The sequence below is a fragment of the Bombus flavifrons genome, chromosome 5, assembly GCF_040668555.2.
Source record: "Bombus flavifrons isolate JBK064 chromosome 5, iyBomFlav1_principal, whole genome shotgun sequence".
NCBI classification, from domain to species: Eukaryota; Metazoa; Arthropoda; class Insecta; order Hymenoptera; family Apidae; genus Bombus; species Bombus flavifrons.
Genome location: NC_138446.1, coordinates 3133955 through 3150546, shown reverse-complemented (window position 1 = coordinate 3150546; position 16592 = coordinate 3133955). Strand labels below are relative to the sequence as shown.

The 16592-nt window shown below is 30.9% G+C and overlaps 1 protein-coding gene across 9 annotated transcripts in view; it reads left to right on the top strand.

Moving 5' to 3' along the window:
- Positions 1-16592, top strand: part of Tomosyn (syntaxin-binding protein tomosyn) — a 75440-nt gene that overhangs the window by 49439 nt on the left and 9409 nt on the right. For 4 of the 9 annotated variants that reach the window (XM_069114193.1, XM_069114194.1, XM_069114191.1 and 1 more), the window contains 6 exons: positions 937-1422; positions 11111-11234; positions 11306-11425; positions 11542-11667; positions 12577-12786; positions 13418-13526. In XM_069114193.1, the coding sequence (XP_068970294.1) occupies positions 937-1422; positions 11111-11234; positions 11306-11425; positions 11542-11667; positions 12577-12786; positions 13418-13526 (1175 nt within the window). Of the gene's footprint in view, positions 1-936; positions 1423-4129; positions 4176-7827; positions 8321-11110; positions 11235-11305; positions 11426-11541; positions 11668-12576; positions 12787-13417; positions 13527-16592 lie in introns of all 9 variants that reach the window. The other 5 variants (XM_069114196.1, XM_069114195.1, XM_069114199.1 and 2 more) reach the window with 3 other exon arrangements.

The window sequence follows — 16592 nt, the reverse complement described above, 5'->3', positions numbered from 1 at the left end:
ACCTACTTTTTTTCTTCGCTTTTGTTATTGCTTTCTTTTCGTTGCGTTCGAAATAATTTGCTATAGTTCTATTTAATATAGTTATGTTATATGAGAAAGTGTGTTACTCCTTTTTTGAAAATAATAACTTTCTTTGAGATTAATATAAATTATGAGATTAGACATTAGCTTCAAGTTACTAAGAATAGAGATAAAGATATTACGAACTAAGATTAAATATACTAGCCTATGTCCGTTCAATTATTTAGGAAATTTGAGTTAAGTTGAATAATTATAATTGCAATATATGTGCTACGAATTTAAGGTAGATATGTATAATAAAACGATATTTAATATACGAAAAGTATACACAAATATCTATTCAAAATTATATATTACTTTCTATAATTGATATAATTTCATTTTATTGAAAATATAAAAATTGAGATCATCCCTTGCAGAAGGTTGAGGAAATAATATTATGGAAACAGCTATATATTGGACAATTCAAATATTTGTTAATGATTCCAATATGTGAGATCTATTTTTGTTCACGTTGTTTTTTTCAAAAATCCTTTAGCTATTTTTTCCGGTTGAAAAATTATATGCGTTATTTCATGCGTTAGGAATATATGTTGCATAAACTTTACTTTTTACTAGGACGCGATCAAAAGACTGAAAAGTTTAAGAAACTGTGAAATCCTTTTTTATGAAAAACATCATATAATAAATAAGTTTTTAATATATTCTAATAAGTTAGTTCTTCAGTATTATTGACTGCTTTACGTGATGTTTGTCTAAACGTAAAAAAATAAACAAACGTTTGAAAATTGGGTGTACGTTAGTCGTTGATAGCTTTAGATCTAATCGTCTGAGCTTGTATAGCACAAAGCTGATGTTTCTTATCTCGATAGGTCTACGATGAAAAAGTATATACAAGTACCCCATTGTTAACAGGTAGGCACTGATAGTAGCAGTCAGAAATCTTCCGTTTTTTACTGTAACATACCCGAAAACGCGAGTTCGCTGTCTCCAGTTGAAAGTACCGTGTCCGAATCTTCATTGTCATCAGAAGGCTCGATACCTGGACGTGAAAGTCCATTGAACGATGATAAAAAGAGGAACAATCAAGAAGCGAAAAGTCCGGTGATCGAAGGAGATAAAAATAAATCGATTTTACGATTTTCCACTGACAATGAGAACGTTATTGAGAAATCGGATGCCGTACGGCCGGTTAATTTAACGTTAGCCGAGAGCTGTGAAATGAAACCACCGAGACTAATGAAAATCGTGAAGATGAAGCAAGCGAAAAGGGAAGGTCGTTTATTATCTGTACCGAATTTAAAATTTGCGAAAAACGATCCAGCGATTTGTGACCTAAGATGCGAGGAAACAAACACGGCCTCCGAATCTTTCACCTGCAATCTAATAAGAAGATTCAGTAAGTGTTTAAAATTAGAGTAGAGGAGAGTTTGTGTTGTCCGTGTGCATTTAGAAATGTGATACGTGTAGAGTTTAACGTAACATGCGAATGTGAGCATATATGCGTTCGAGTGTGAGCGTGAGTGAATTATTCGTTTACTAACAACATTTTCTTTTAATCGCAACGTCATTGCGTTCACTGGCAATTGACTTCTTCGATCAAAAAAAAACAGATGCCTCTGCGATGTCATTGACTGAAAGCGTATACTTGTGTCCTACAAAAACTAGACTAATTACATAGAAAGGAGCTCTGCTATATTTCGACTGTGCTTTTATCTTTTCTTTTTTTCGTTTTAAAAGAAGGCCTAGGATGCTCGTAGATTCATGTAAAATAACTTTTAGAGGTAATAACAAGTAACTGTGTTTATATATATATATATATATATGTATAAGTGTAAAACTAAAATAACAAAAGAATATACATATATAAATTAAGCTTCCGCAAAACAATATCGTTGGAATCAAAGGTTTATGTGAAACATATTATTTATTCTGCTTGTTAAAATACGCACTCCATGCAACAATCTGCCGCGTTTACTTGTATTTTTTTACAGATCTGTATCGCGTATTCATATTTTTTAATTCTTGTGGAGCTTACCGCGCGTAATACGTTATGTATTATACGTTGATTATATTCCATATTCACTTTTCGTTATATGTATACGATGATTCGCGTGTCATCAAAAATGCGATAAATCAAAGAAAAAGTAGTAAACGAGTTTACATAGATTTAAAATTGAAAATTGAAAATTCACTATACAAACAATTACTAACAGTCATTAACTCACATAAATCTGAGAATAGATACGAGATAAAAAAGCTTGCAAGAATAAAGCCAATTGCGATATTAGACCCCAAGCTTGTTTTGGTACTGGTTCAAATAATTTTTTATATTTATGCATGAGTAATTTATGCAAACCACATAGGATTCTGGTGACCACATAGGATTTTATTTGTTGACACTGCACATGAAGAAAGTAGTACCCTTTCCTTTTCTCGCAGAGCATGTACCATCTATTATTTGACTTGACAATCGGATTATATATACATATGTATCTGTGTATATATATATTTATATGACATCGATCAAGCGAATTTTTCCTTTATTCGTTCCCAAAGTTTAGACGATATAGCTGTCATATTTTTTCATTTTTTCCATTACAAGTACAATAAATCAGGTTACTAAATTTCTATACACGACATTTGTAGCTTTAAATGTAACAATAGTAATATCTAAAATAAATCGACTTGTTTTCAGCAAAATTTTTTTAATTCAGATCGTAAACTGCATTCAACAATTTAAAATACATGACAACAGTGTTTTAAACTCGTTAATGCATGTCTTACAGATTTAAGAAATAGTATTAACGATATTGTTTAATGAGAGATTGAACGATTTTTATAATGTTATCCATCGAGAGATGAAAAACATTTTCTTGCTAGATTAGGTAAAAAGGTTTAATTGGAATATAAAAGTCAGCGAAACTTTGCTAATCGAATACTTTTAATATAATATTTTTGTTGTATCTTTCGTAATTTAATGGACGTATTACGGATTTAAAGTGTTAAAAATACTCAAATACAAGTATATAGGTACGCAACGTAATAACATAAGTAAATGTAATATAAAGGAGACGAAAAACCTAAACAGGAGATGTCTAGTGTTACATAATATAAATAACATCGATATTGCGATATTAGTGTAAAAAGTTATGTGGAATAAATTTCTGAATTTTTCTAATTATTGGAAAATGTAGAGTCTAATATAATAGTCAGTCAATCAGTTTCATCGATATATCATTATATATTTTATAAGATATACGAGATTATAAGAAATTTTGCTAGGAGACGTACGATTTTCCAAGTTTTGGAAGAGTGCAGACTCGTTGCTTTCACATAACCGACTTCAGTAGGATTTCAGGTTGTACTCAGAGGGTGCCTACGTTTTCTATTTAAAAAAATCGTTTCTCACAAATTTAATGTCTACATAAAATCTAAAGCTTCCGAAGTCTGTGGCTACTAGAATCGAAGAACGTTACATCGTAAGGTACAAAGTTAATTAAAATATTTACGTGCACGCATATTTTTATGCTCGTTAAAGTTTAGTACTAATACAGTGTATGTACATATAATACATGATATATGTATAAGAGTTAACGGCAGATCAATGGGAAATGTGATATACATATCTTTAGGACATCTACTTTGCAAAGTAAAAGCAAAAATATACATTTTTGCATTGTATCGCAGAACGGTATATTCTGTTGTATTGCGGCATTTCATCAGTGCACATACAGCTTGTATCCCATATGCCTTGTTCGTAACTAGAAGATATTTGTTTTTGTAACAGCATATCTGTATATCCACATTAGGTACATCTACGAGTATTTGGAATGCATAGTGTACGTACATTAAGACTACATACATATTCGCATATGTGTTTAATACCCATTTGTGTGAATTCATTTTAACTTGTATAGATACTTCCCATTCTTAACAATATTATTCACCCTGAGTTTGTAACATATCAGAGTACTCCTTCGAATGTACCGTAACCAATTATGTAAATTCAATTCTTTCTTCAAATTTTAAAACCTACAAATCTATTTTTGAGCGTAATCAATCTACTAATTAAATGTGAAGAGATTCTACTTTAACGCTTTTTCAGGTTCAAATCAGTTTTGCGGTCTTCCCCGACAGCAAGGTTGATTCAGGTAAAAAAAAAGGTTTTTCACATTTTGACAGTTGTCTGATCACCGAGAGAAAAGTATGTCTGTTGCCAGAATTTTATATCGATGATTTCTAGATAACATCAAGTACATATTTGCTTCTATGTTTTTAAGTATGTCGTTAGTTACCTGTATTAATACCACAATCAATTAAGAGTTAATATACATGAACAATTTAATATCTGTAGTTGTTTCATTTCTATATACAGGGTGTATTACCAAAGCTGAACAAAAACATATCAGTCGATTCGCAGATAAGAGGGAGATTCTAGATAGAAAATGTTACGAGAACATATGTACATGACAAATTTAGTGAAATATTATTAATTTAATCAGTTACTTTCCCCTAGTTTTGATGTCTTTGACAGCCGAAATGAATTCTTATTTCTGAAATCATTAATCGTGCAAAAATTACTGCTCTTTTGTTTCAAATTTCAAAATTTTAGTTTTTCAAGAAACTTTTTTAAATCTCAACAAGCAGCTTTAAATGAATAATAAAAAAAAGTTATGTGGTTGCGATTGATGATTTTGAAAGTAAGAATTAATCTATATAGTTAAGATACGTTACGATTGATAAACATTAACGACAGTTTCTACATTTTCTACTCAAAATCATCTCTCGAATCAATTTTAATTTTGTTGATACACCGTATATACATACATACATATATGTACACATATATACCTATATATATAAATATATATATTGGTTATTTTTACTGTAATATGCGTTTAAGGTACGGTATCATATCACAAGATTCGTTGTGTTTACACCTTTCTCTCGGTACAACATCGCTTTCAAAGCTTTTCGATATGTTTTTAATCATTTGCACGCAATAGCAATAGTAATAATAATAACACGGATGGTTACGGCATCATCAATAACAACAGGGCGCGAAATCATTGCTATATTCTTTTTCTTCTTGAAATATATCATTGACTATCTTGTGCTTCTCTAATTTTTTTTCCATATTGACTGACTGCTATAAAGGGCTCTGCATAATATATGCTGATATTCCACATAGCAAATCTTAGAAATAACCACGATATATGAAACAAATATCTTCCGCCATTTTTCCCACTGATCAGTCGATTCTTTTATTTAGCGTTAATAGAAATCTGTTATAATTATTTTCAAATAACAATTAAATGGAATCATTAAAGGCGGAGTAACTTTTCATTTTCGTAGTGAAATACGATTGCTGCAATTTTATTTTATGCGCCCAGAAGATGTCTATATTACATATTTAGTTAAAATAACATTGTTTCACTAAATTAAATGTTATTAATTTCTTTATTTGATTCTTTCGTAAAACAACAGGAATGGACCCATTGAACACTTTGTGAATAAGTATTATACATATTTATGTATTAATTACGCGTTTACTATCAAATATTTATCATTCTTTATATTACAAGTATCTAAAATTCTTTTTGTTTTTAATGCTTAAATTTTCAAGATGTATTACGAATTATTTGTCAATACTCACATTTCACAAGTAAACCAATAATATTTGTCGTAATGCAAATATTATAAATGCTTCGTTTTAATTCATTAATTCTAGCTTGATATGCATCTATAATATTAAGGTATTTTTCAATCGTGCTAAGTTGAATTTTTACAAATTTGTAGAAATTTCTACAATTCTATAGAAAATAATACGAAAACGTACAATTGAAACTAAATTAAATATTAATGGATAATTATTCGGAATAGAGGCTCATCGATTCCAATGATGTTGAAATATGTTATCAAGGTCACTGTTCTGAACACCTTTTTCCTATACATATAACCCTCGCTCGGCCTTAGTTGTCAAGATATTGGTAAAAAAACTTCAATTAAATGTAAGCTTGATTACACTCCATTTTAGATTAGGCGGCCGTATATTTTTAACTCAACCTAAATTTAACTCATTGACGGGAGAAAAAACCACTTTTAGTATCGTATAAGTAAGAAAGAAAAATTGATGGATCATAGCTTAGGGTAGAATAGTATGCAATCGGTGTTAGATAGACGATAACGCTAGCGTGAAATAATTTTCTATGAATCGATTGATATTTATTTATCGATTGATTTATTCCGTTCTTCAATTGGTCAAAAATGTAACAAATATATCTATCTACCGCCATTGAAGAATTGTTTACAGAACAATAATTTATAAAATAAATTGTTAAATAATATTTACATGTTGTATCAGATATAAATTATCTTATAGCTTGAAAACTGAAGCCGAGCGGCGATTATATGTATAGGAGAAAGTTGTTCAGAATTTCGACCTTGACAATACATTTCAAGGTCATCGAAATCGATAAGGTTGCCCCTATTCCAAATAATTATCCATTAGTGAAATTTTATCGAACGATATCAGTTGTACAAAACATTTCGTGAACGATGTGTTATTTTGTTAAATGAATATGTGATTGGCAGTTCTCTCATTAGGAATAACAAATGAAAATAGTAAGAAGTGAGTCAATTTTTTGAAATATTGTATTCATGGATCTTGAGAAATTTAAGATCATGATTATCTGATCGACAAATAGGAATCAGAGTCAAAATATCATAGCAAATATAACATTTTTTATTTAATAAATTTATCTAACTTCTACTTTTACTTAATAAGAAAGAATACTAGAGTACTAGATAGTAATTTTACTTGAAAAATTCTATAAACACTAATAAATTTTTACTAAAATCTTGAGAAAATGAAATCTGGCAGGTACGGAATATTTAGGTCTGTATCGAATATATGTAAGAAGGTGAAAATATTTATTACACAACTTACACACACACATGTATATATGTATACTGCTATGACACTTTGGCTCTTGTTATGTCTATTAGTTAAAAATTGTCCAAATTATTGTTATTCTCAGATTACGCGGAACATACAGGTATATATCGCCATAAGACCTTTCTGCAACAACAAGACCTACAATTCCATAATCTTTTGTTACCATTTTTTTTTAAATTAAAAGCAGAATACTGGATATAATAAAAAGAAAGCAAAGTAATTTTTTACACAGGCTACCAACTAGTTTTTAAGGCCTTTTGAAATGTTTGATATCTTTACTTGTCCCAGCTAACATAAAAATGATATTTCGCTGTAATAATGATAATAATATTTCTGAGGAATGTCACTTTTCTCACTACATATTACAGAACCAGTTTTCATAGAGTATGGAGATCACTCTATTTATTCCGTAATTTGGATTATTATCCTACAAGGAATATAACATAAATTCTTTTCCTCCTCTAGAACATGTAAGATTCGTTCAGGTAACAAGCAGTTTTAATTTCATTTTTCTTCTTAAATACCTTCGATCTTTGATTCTGTTTACATCGCTAATACGTCTTAACAAACATGCCTAAATACTATTTCTACATTTAAGTAAATTGAAAATCAGACTCCGGTGAAGTTACTCTGTCACCGTGGAAAATAACGTAGTTAATGGTAGAATTAACATGTAATTAAAATATAAAAGGCTGAAAAGATGAGTAGCGATAACTTGGAGGAGAATGTGAAAGAAAAACCGTTTACTGTAAGGTAATACTAGAGTTTTAGAGTGGGATTTAAGACTGCTTAGCCGAGCACATCTATCATACTTTCTTCACGTTTGATCTATCGCTCATTTGTAGATGAACGGGATGTGCATGTTGCCGGTAACGCGAAGAAGTACGGTGGTCGTTGGTGGTAGTGGTTGCGGTGAGAAAGGTGACAACGCCGATAGTAATAGCTGTAGCCCCTGTGGTAACACTGGTGACGGTGGTTGCAATAGCGAAAGTAGTGGAGGACCTAGTACTAGTGGTGTCTGCATCCCTCGGTCGGGTGTTCAGAATACCGTAAATAGCGGCGACGACGATATCGCCGGCTCGAATGCGAATTCTCGCAAATCCCTTACGATCGAAGCACGTCAGTCTCGTGCTCAGGGTATAAGAAAGCTCCAGAAGTGTCTGAGTACCACTACCAACCATTATGAGCTGGACTCTTCGTCGTTGAACAACTTTCCAACGACTTCGTTACTCTCTAGTCACCGTAACACCGAGATACGAGGCTATTCGTCGACCACTCCGCAAGCTTCTTTCAACTACCAGAATATTCTCTCCAACACCAGACAGTATAACAGCTTCGGTAGTATTATTCAATGAATTATCATTTTAATAAGTACAATTGCTATACTACTTATGTAGATCATCGATTGTTTTCTATGTTACTGAATGAGATAAGTCTATTCTTCTCTGAGTGCTTTTTTCCTCGTTTCGTTGTTCCTTTGATTTCGTTGTTAATAGAACGATTCTTCTATGGTAGGTTCAATGCGATTAATGGAGACCAGCATTTCTTGAACAGATTTGTTCCATACTGTTACAGAAAATCAAACTGTTTCAAAGGTGAATTTGTTCAAAATCGAGAAGTGACTAATTTTTGTGAGTAATTCTGGGAAAACGATACAACGATACAACGATATATGTATAATAATATATAATGACATAAAATAATCTATAAGTAGTTCATGAAAATTAGATCAAATCTAACTAATACTCCGGAATTCCTTAGATCAATTTTTTTTTTCATTTAAATCTCTTTAAATTTTAAATTTCATAAAACCGTTTCGATACTGTGTTATAGTTTATAACGTTATAATTTCAAACAAATTTATTACAGCGTAAACGTATACTCTGAAACATGTTCTTATACCTTTTTTTATCGTTACTCTTATATTAATCGATATTATCTTCTTCCTTGACGACCGACATACAGAATTTATAGTAATATCATGGTCATAAATTAACTTGTAACTTTTAAAAATGGCTGTTTTTAAGATTGGTCTTCGTTATCGTATCTCTTTTTCGCTATGTCTGATAAATACTGTCTGGTCTTTGCTGATTTGAGTGTGGATATATATTACTTCGGCAGACTTTATTACTCTGCATCACGTCTTTTTTTCCTAACGGTCTATTCACTCACTCTTGGTCAAACCACTTTCTCTAAAAACACAAAACGGCACATCATCCAGTTTGCGTGATTTCTAATTCTCACACTGCACCTCTGATAAAAAAATACTCTTCCGCGTTCTCTCCGATTTTCATCTATCTGCCTCATTTTTCAGTTGGCTTTTTTCTAATAAATGTTGCCTAATGATAACACATTGAGTTAATTCTTCCGCTCAGTGTACACTTTATGAAATATCGAATGCACAGGATGTTGATAAAGATGAAATAGTTATAGTTTCTTTAGCATTAGTATGGTATAAAGTTACATCGAAATAAAGAGAACGGTATCTGTGCAAACAGCTGATAATTAAAAATTTTCGTACACTTGATACATGTCTTATATACCTATATAAAATATATCAAATATGGGATTTATATCATATACATGTTTAATGTTACATGATAAATTATAACTATGAAGCTATAATTTAGGAAAACAAGTATCAAATTACATAGCAATGCAGACTATATAGTTACCGCTGTATTTCAATGACATAATGTAAGTAAAAAAAGAACGAATTATTTATTATACCGATGAGTAAGAAATCGAGTTTAGAAAAGCTTGAACTTTTATTAAAATCTTGTGCATACCTATATAACGCGCGTACATGTATACTGAGTACGTTTGGAACGTAGAATTCGCAGGGATGTCGCGGAATGCCTTTTTAGTGCATAATCATATTCTTGCTACTGAAATTTCGTTTCTTCTTATATCTAGAGCGTGAATTGTATATGTTATTTGAAGTTCATGTTTTAATTTTTAAAACCAGGTCACTCTTTGTGTTCAAGCTTTCAAGTGCCTTTAGGAGTGTGAATTGTGTCGAACGTGCTATAATTTCATGAAAACGATTAGCGACGCAACTCGTTTTATTTCGGTGATATTAAGATCAAATGCTGAATAACGCATATACTATAATATTATGCAGAGGCAAAAATTTATTTCGACCGAGATGTCCTTTCATGAATCGAACAAGAATTGTATCGGAAGCAAATAAAAAATAATTTTTATTAAAATAAAAATAATTTTTGACGATTAAGATTGACACGGTAACCGGTCCTTAGTTGCGTTTAAAATGGAAATATAATTTAAAGTTCCATTCAATCTGTAATTTGCAAGATTTTAACGAATAATGTATGTCGTAAAATATTTGTTAACTTTCTACCCTAGTTGGAAATCTTATTACAAATGTACGCGTCTTATTACAGAATCTCATCGACCTTATACTTTTACCATTTATCTAATGATTTTAGGTAAATATGAAAATTAACATTACTAACACCGTTTAAATATGCTACTCAAGTATTATCTTAATTACATCACTTAAGTATAAAGTTCTAGTACTTCATTTTGTTGAACGCGATAATTAATAGGGAACAGAATGAAAGTGGGATATACGTCGTTGATTTGGCTACACGTAATTTGCGCATGATGAATCGGCACATAGTGCCAATAATATATTCGCTTAAGATTGACTGATCTCTTAATTACAATTACAATGTTACCTTATTTTTTGTTCTTTTCGTTTTGCGTGGCATTCTAACGAACTTTGCGACATACTAGATATACATACATCGGATCGACTTGATGAATGTTGAAACGAATGAAAGATGTTACTTTGTGAACTGTCCTATCAAGAGAGGTACTAGACATAATAGTTGTTGTTGTTGCTGTCGCTGTTATTATTATTATTATTATTGTTGTTGTTGTAATTATTGCTATTCTTGTTATTATGTTAGTGTCACTATCCAAAACGTTTAAGTTTTCTTTCACACTCTGACCGAGTCTCTTACCGATTTTCGTTAATTTACGTTAGAAAACTTAACTTGTCAGAGATGTTTACTGTGATAGATGTTGCATGCTCGTCATGATTTATACGGCAATGTTACGTGTTCGGTATTTAATTTTCCATTTATTCTCGGGATTGCTGGTCGGGTAGACAAATATGACAGTTCGTTTCAACGATCAAGAAGCTCGAGCATGTCGTCGCTCGAGAATATCACCACAGAAACCATCAGCTGCCTTACATTCGCAGATTCCTACACGAAAAAGAGCGGTATGTGACATTTTCACACTAAATTGCTTCTTAATCGATGCTTTTATTAATATGTTTATTCTATTTTTAAGATACCAGTCCTGTGCCAACACTTTGGATCGGTACATCTTTAGGATCTATACAAACGGTGATATTTAATACACCTGCTCGTGGAGAACGACACGCTCATCCAGTCGTTGTTTCTACCTGCAGTAAGTATTATTGTGTTCGATGAAATGTATTAGGCCTTTCTATGTATGTGCGTGCCTGTGCGCATGAGACAAGGTATAATAACCTAATGTAATGATTATTCTATTTGTTTTTATAGATGGATCTACGTTTAAGTTAAAGGGATGTATTCTATCAATGTTCTTCTTAGATTGTAATGGTGCCCTGATTCCATACTCTTATGAGTCCTGGAAAGACGACAGTATGGAGAGTAAAGAACGCAATAGTATGTTATGATACCTGTTTTTTTAATATATATTGCAACTTTTACATTATTAGTGACATTATCTACATAGTATGATTCCATAAAATAATGTAATTTGTAATATACAGGATGTTTCGAAATGGGTGGTACAAGCTGACATGGGTGGACTCTGTATGAAAAAATAAACCGAAAATACAGAACAACGATTTTCTATCTGCTGCTTCGTTTTCGAGGAAATCAAATTTGAAAATTTTTCGTCTATGCAATTGTTGCTTTTGCAACTTAACCGATTACATTATACGTTAGGATTTTGATAATGTTATGAAGGATACTGATTAAAGCTACATCTTAGCGAAATCTTGCCGTAAACAAATTGTTGCTTCTCGAATCATGAAAGCATAAACTGATGACAACGAATTTTTGGTCCACACTTGCTCAAATAGCTGCATAACCCTTTCTTGCAACGGTTCATTATTTGTTTAATCTTTAGATATACAAATTCGTTAATGAGACCTCAACAAAAAATCCAATAGAATAAAGTTGAGTGATATTGCAGATTAAGTCACCAAGATTAAGCATGACATTGCTAGTGTCCTCAGCATGCTAAATACAGGGACAAGTTAATTATATCATTATAGTACGGCGAAGTCGCAAACGCGAGAAGTGCTAGCGTGCGTAAGGAATTTTCAAATTTAATTTTGTCGACAACGAAGTTGCAAATAGAAAATCATTATTCTATATATTGGATTTATTTGTTTACAAGGAATCCAGCTATACTCGGTTGTACTATCCGTAACACCCTGTAAATATGATGTACTTAGTAGTGAGATTTGCTGTAAATTCGAATTTTCATTGGCAAAAATATTTTTACAAATATTTTTTTAGAAACAGTTTTCTTCCAGTGATACGATGCGCCTTTTGTCGTTACAGGAAGTCAAGGCAAATGTAATAGTCGAACGTCTTCTCCATCGATGAACACTCAAGTAACTACCGGAGAGGGCTTCGAAGACCGCCAATTCGTTGTATTAGCATCAGAAAAACAAGCGAGGGTTGTAGCATTACCCTCGCAAAATTGTCAGTACAGACAACAACTGGCTGAAAGTCATATCGTGATTAAAGCAGAGATTACGTCTTTAAAAGGTATGTATCGTAAATATCCTTTTTTTCGTAAACAATTTATTTCATATTTGTACAAAGTCTTAAGTTTTCGAATTAAGTATACATATGTATATTACTAACTAATTAGTATTTGATAATAATTATAGATGTACAATATACAGTTACGTTTAAAATATGTTGTCCTTTCCTGCTTTTATATTGGTACACATTTCAAACGTTTCACTTCAAATTCCGAAAGTTGTGTGATAAGCAGATGCCAGAATCACGTTTAATTTTTCTTCTAATCACCCGATCAAGAGAATTCACAACAATTTCAAATTTTAGTATCTGTTTAAGATTGTGGGTCAATAAGAAAGGAATTTTGTGCTAGTTACATATATTTCTGTAGTGCACCGTTGTCGCAGATCGTAAGATCGTAGTATAACAAGCATACTTCGAACATTTTTACGTAATCGTTGGAATACAATTCGATATGTGTAATATGAGATATTATGAATTGCTTTATTGCTATGTAATACATATAGTTTGGGTTGAATTATATTCAGACAGTATCAACATTTTTGAGTAAATAGCAAGTCAGTATTCAACTCATCTGGGAAAAATCAAGTTAGATTAATATAGATAAAAGAGCAAAATCTTCTGTGTGTTTCAGACAATGTCTGTCTTGTATGTTACATTTCAAATGGTCACATAGCTACTTATAGTTTGCCAAGTCTGAGGCCGCTTATAGACGTCGATTTTCTACCGCTTATAGATTTGAGGTAAGAATAACAATTGTTTCATTATATTAGCTTTGCGGCAAAATAATCATTCTAATTGCACATGGTATATAATGCACTATATGCTATTGCATTATTGCAACATTGCAAGACTGCAACATTTTATATATGTACATCGTCGAATGTAGCATAAAAGTCATTTCATACTAATGATATTATTTTCTTGGCAAATACTTCTAATTGATTATTTTTGGAATATATGTATATAATAGTAAAAAAAATAATTATTCTACATAACTATTGTACGTGTAACGGCTTTAACTACTAATTTCTAAATTGTTTAAATGTTTATATTTTTAAATAGTGGAAGCTTTAAAAAAATAGTCAAGATATAATGAAATATTAATCGTCGATGAGTCACCAAAACGTGACATTACCAGCTGTTTAAAAAGAAACAATCTAATATTATTATAATGTACACAATTGTAAATATTAAAGTATACATTATAATATTTTCATCCTTTGATCGTTTATTGAGAAAACATTGTTGTAGTTTCAGATGAATAGAATAATCATTTAATACAAGGGAAACTTATATATAAACGTTTATATATAAAACTTTGTTTATTAATTAGTTTTTGATTACGTTGAATTGATTACGTATGGAACATGTAACTAATTGCATATATTGATTTCGAATGGAATTATATGTTTTATTATATATATGTACGATATAATTTATTTGTTTATGAATTTAAAATTGAAAATTTATTGATTTATTGATATGTATGCAGATATATTACTAGAAAACGAAATTGATTTTTTTTTTAAATTTCATGTACTTCTCAACATACCGATATAAATATTTGTGAAAACTATAGTGGGCATACTTAAATTATGTTTACTATTATCTATCTATATATACAATTATATATACAATGAATAATAACTCCGCGATCTCTTTATATTTTTGAAATACGAATTTAAACATTCTTTCTTTGCATAGCGTTATGCACCATGTATTATGTAGCTGAGTGAATGTTGTATAGATATTACTTGATATCTGACACCAATATAAATATAGAATAATTAATTAAGTATATTTAGTGAAATGATAATAAGCAATATTAATATTTATAGCATGTAATTTCTTTACTATATCTAACGTATATTCGTTAACCCTTAATACACTTATAGCATGTTTCATGTAGTATTCTTTATATAAGCACTTCTTTTGCACTGTTTAATATCTTCTATATAGTTAATTCAATAAACAGTTCTATGCTACTACTATTTACTCTATTGAATTGGCAGCTATTTACTTTTGAAATAATAGCAAATTTGCATCTTCAATTCATATTCTTCTTACATAGTATATTTCTTTTCTGTTATGATAGTGTTCTTTTCTGTTTTCTTAAATATTCTTTTCCGTTAATATGAATATTCATATTCTGATTATTAATATAATTGATGATTATCCAAAAATGTTTTACGCAACATGAAATATATTACTTATTTATATTGAGTTATATCAATTTGAATTATACATATATATAATATACATATGTATTATACTATAAAATATATATACTTACAAAAAGTTATTTATAACATGCATTTACACCAATTATAACACCTAATGTTTCTCTATATATTAAACAGCGCTTGTAATAATAATTTTTTGATAACTTCAATCCCGCGCTAGTATTAGTATTTTGTCGTTTCCACTTAAATGGAGATGTATGTTATACAGGGTGGTTGGTAACTGGTGGTACAAGCGGAAAGGGGGTGATTCTACGCGAAAAAAGAAGTCGAAAATATAGAATAAAAATTTTTTTTAATTTTTTTTTTCTTCAAATTTTTCCATCGAGACAACGATCTACTGAGATCCATTATAACGTACCGCACGCGTACCAAGCGAAAATTCAAAGTCGATTTTCTCGAAAACAAAGCCTCAAACGAAAAATTTTTATTCTATATTTTCGACTTCTTTTTCGCGTAGAATCACCCCCTTTCTGCTTGTACCACCAGTTACCAACCACCCTGTATATCCTATATATAAGGTGTTCCGTTTAAACAGAAACAGTGGAGTATCTCACGAGGGATTTAAGTTATCAAAAAATTGTTTTTACTTTAAAAATGCTTAGTATATAAAGTCAAGTTAATTTTTTTAAATGGGACCCCGTATCTTTTTAATTAGATTATCATAGCGTTTGTTAAGGCAAATACAACGACTTGCCACGTGATATTATACCATGTAGTAAATTGATATAGACTAGGTCCGAAGATTAATGTAAATCGGTAACTGAATCGTCAACGCTATCAAATGACGTCACGCATTCCTTCTCTGATATTAGTATACTATCAGTGTACTAATGAATGGTGTATATATACTTATACATATATATGTATTTTTTAAACATTAGATTATGCAGTGGTGGATTTAAACCTTCGAGAGCTTGAAGTTAAAAATAATCATTTTGGAGCCCCTGAACTAAGCCAAATTTTAAATAGTTTAGCCTCGCTAAATCGATGTTCGTTAAACCATCAGGAAATTAATATTTTGTTTTAGGGATTCTTTAGCTAATCTGTCAGAATATGATACTCATTTAGACGGTGAACTACATGTGTAGTAATTAAAATACGCATAATGCGATGGCAGTCCAAAACTGCGTTTAAAATTTCTATGGCAAGCGACTCTCGTTGGAGGATTCAATTATTTTTCACGTATTCTATAGAACATAAAAATCCTCCAAAACACTTTGGAATGGACCCATTGAATGTTCCGAATATTCGAACGATTATACGTGTTGATCCAGTAGACATCGTTTCAGCCAAGCTAAAATTTATTTCCCAGTCTTTGCATACTAACAAATGTATTTTGTGTAATTCTGATAATCGTTTATTAGTTTTTTCGACAAGCACTTTCGGGGCCCGGCGCTTATATTATTATTGCCGTTAAGATAAATTCGTCCCTGGATGTAGATACAGGGTGTTCGAAAATGATTTGTCACAAGCATCGTAGCGTTATTTTACACCTTTGGATCAATAAAAGTATGCCAAAAATAACCGCAAGATTGGCCTTGATCTTGAAGTTCAAGGACAAAA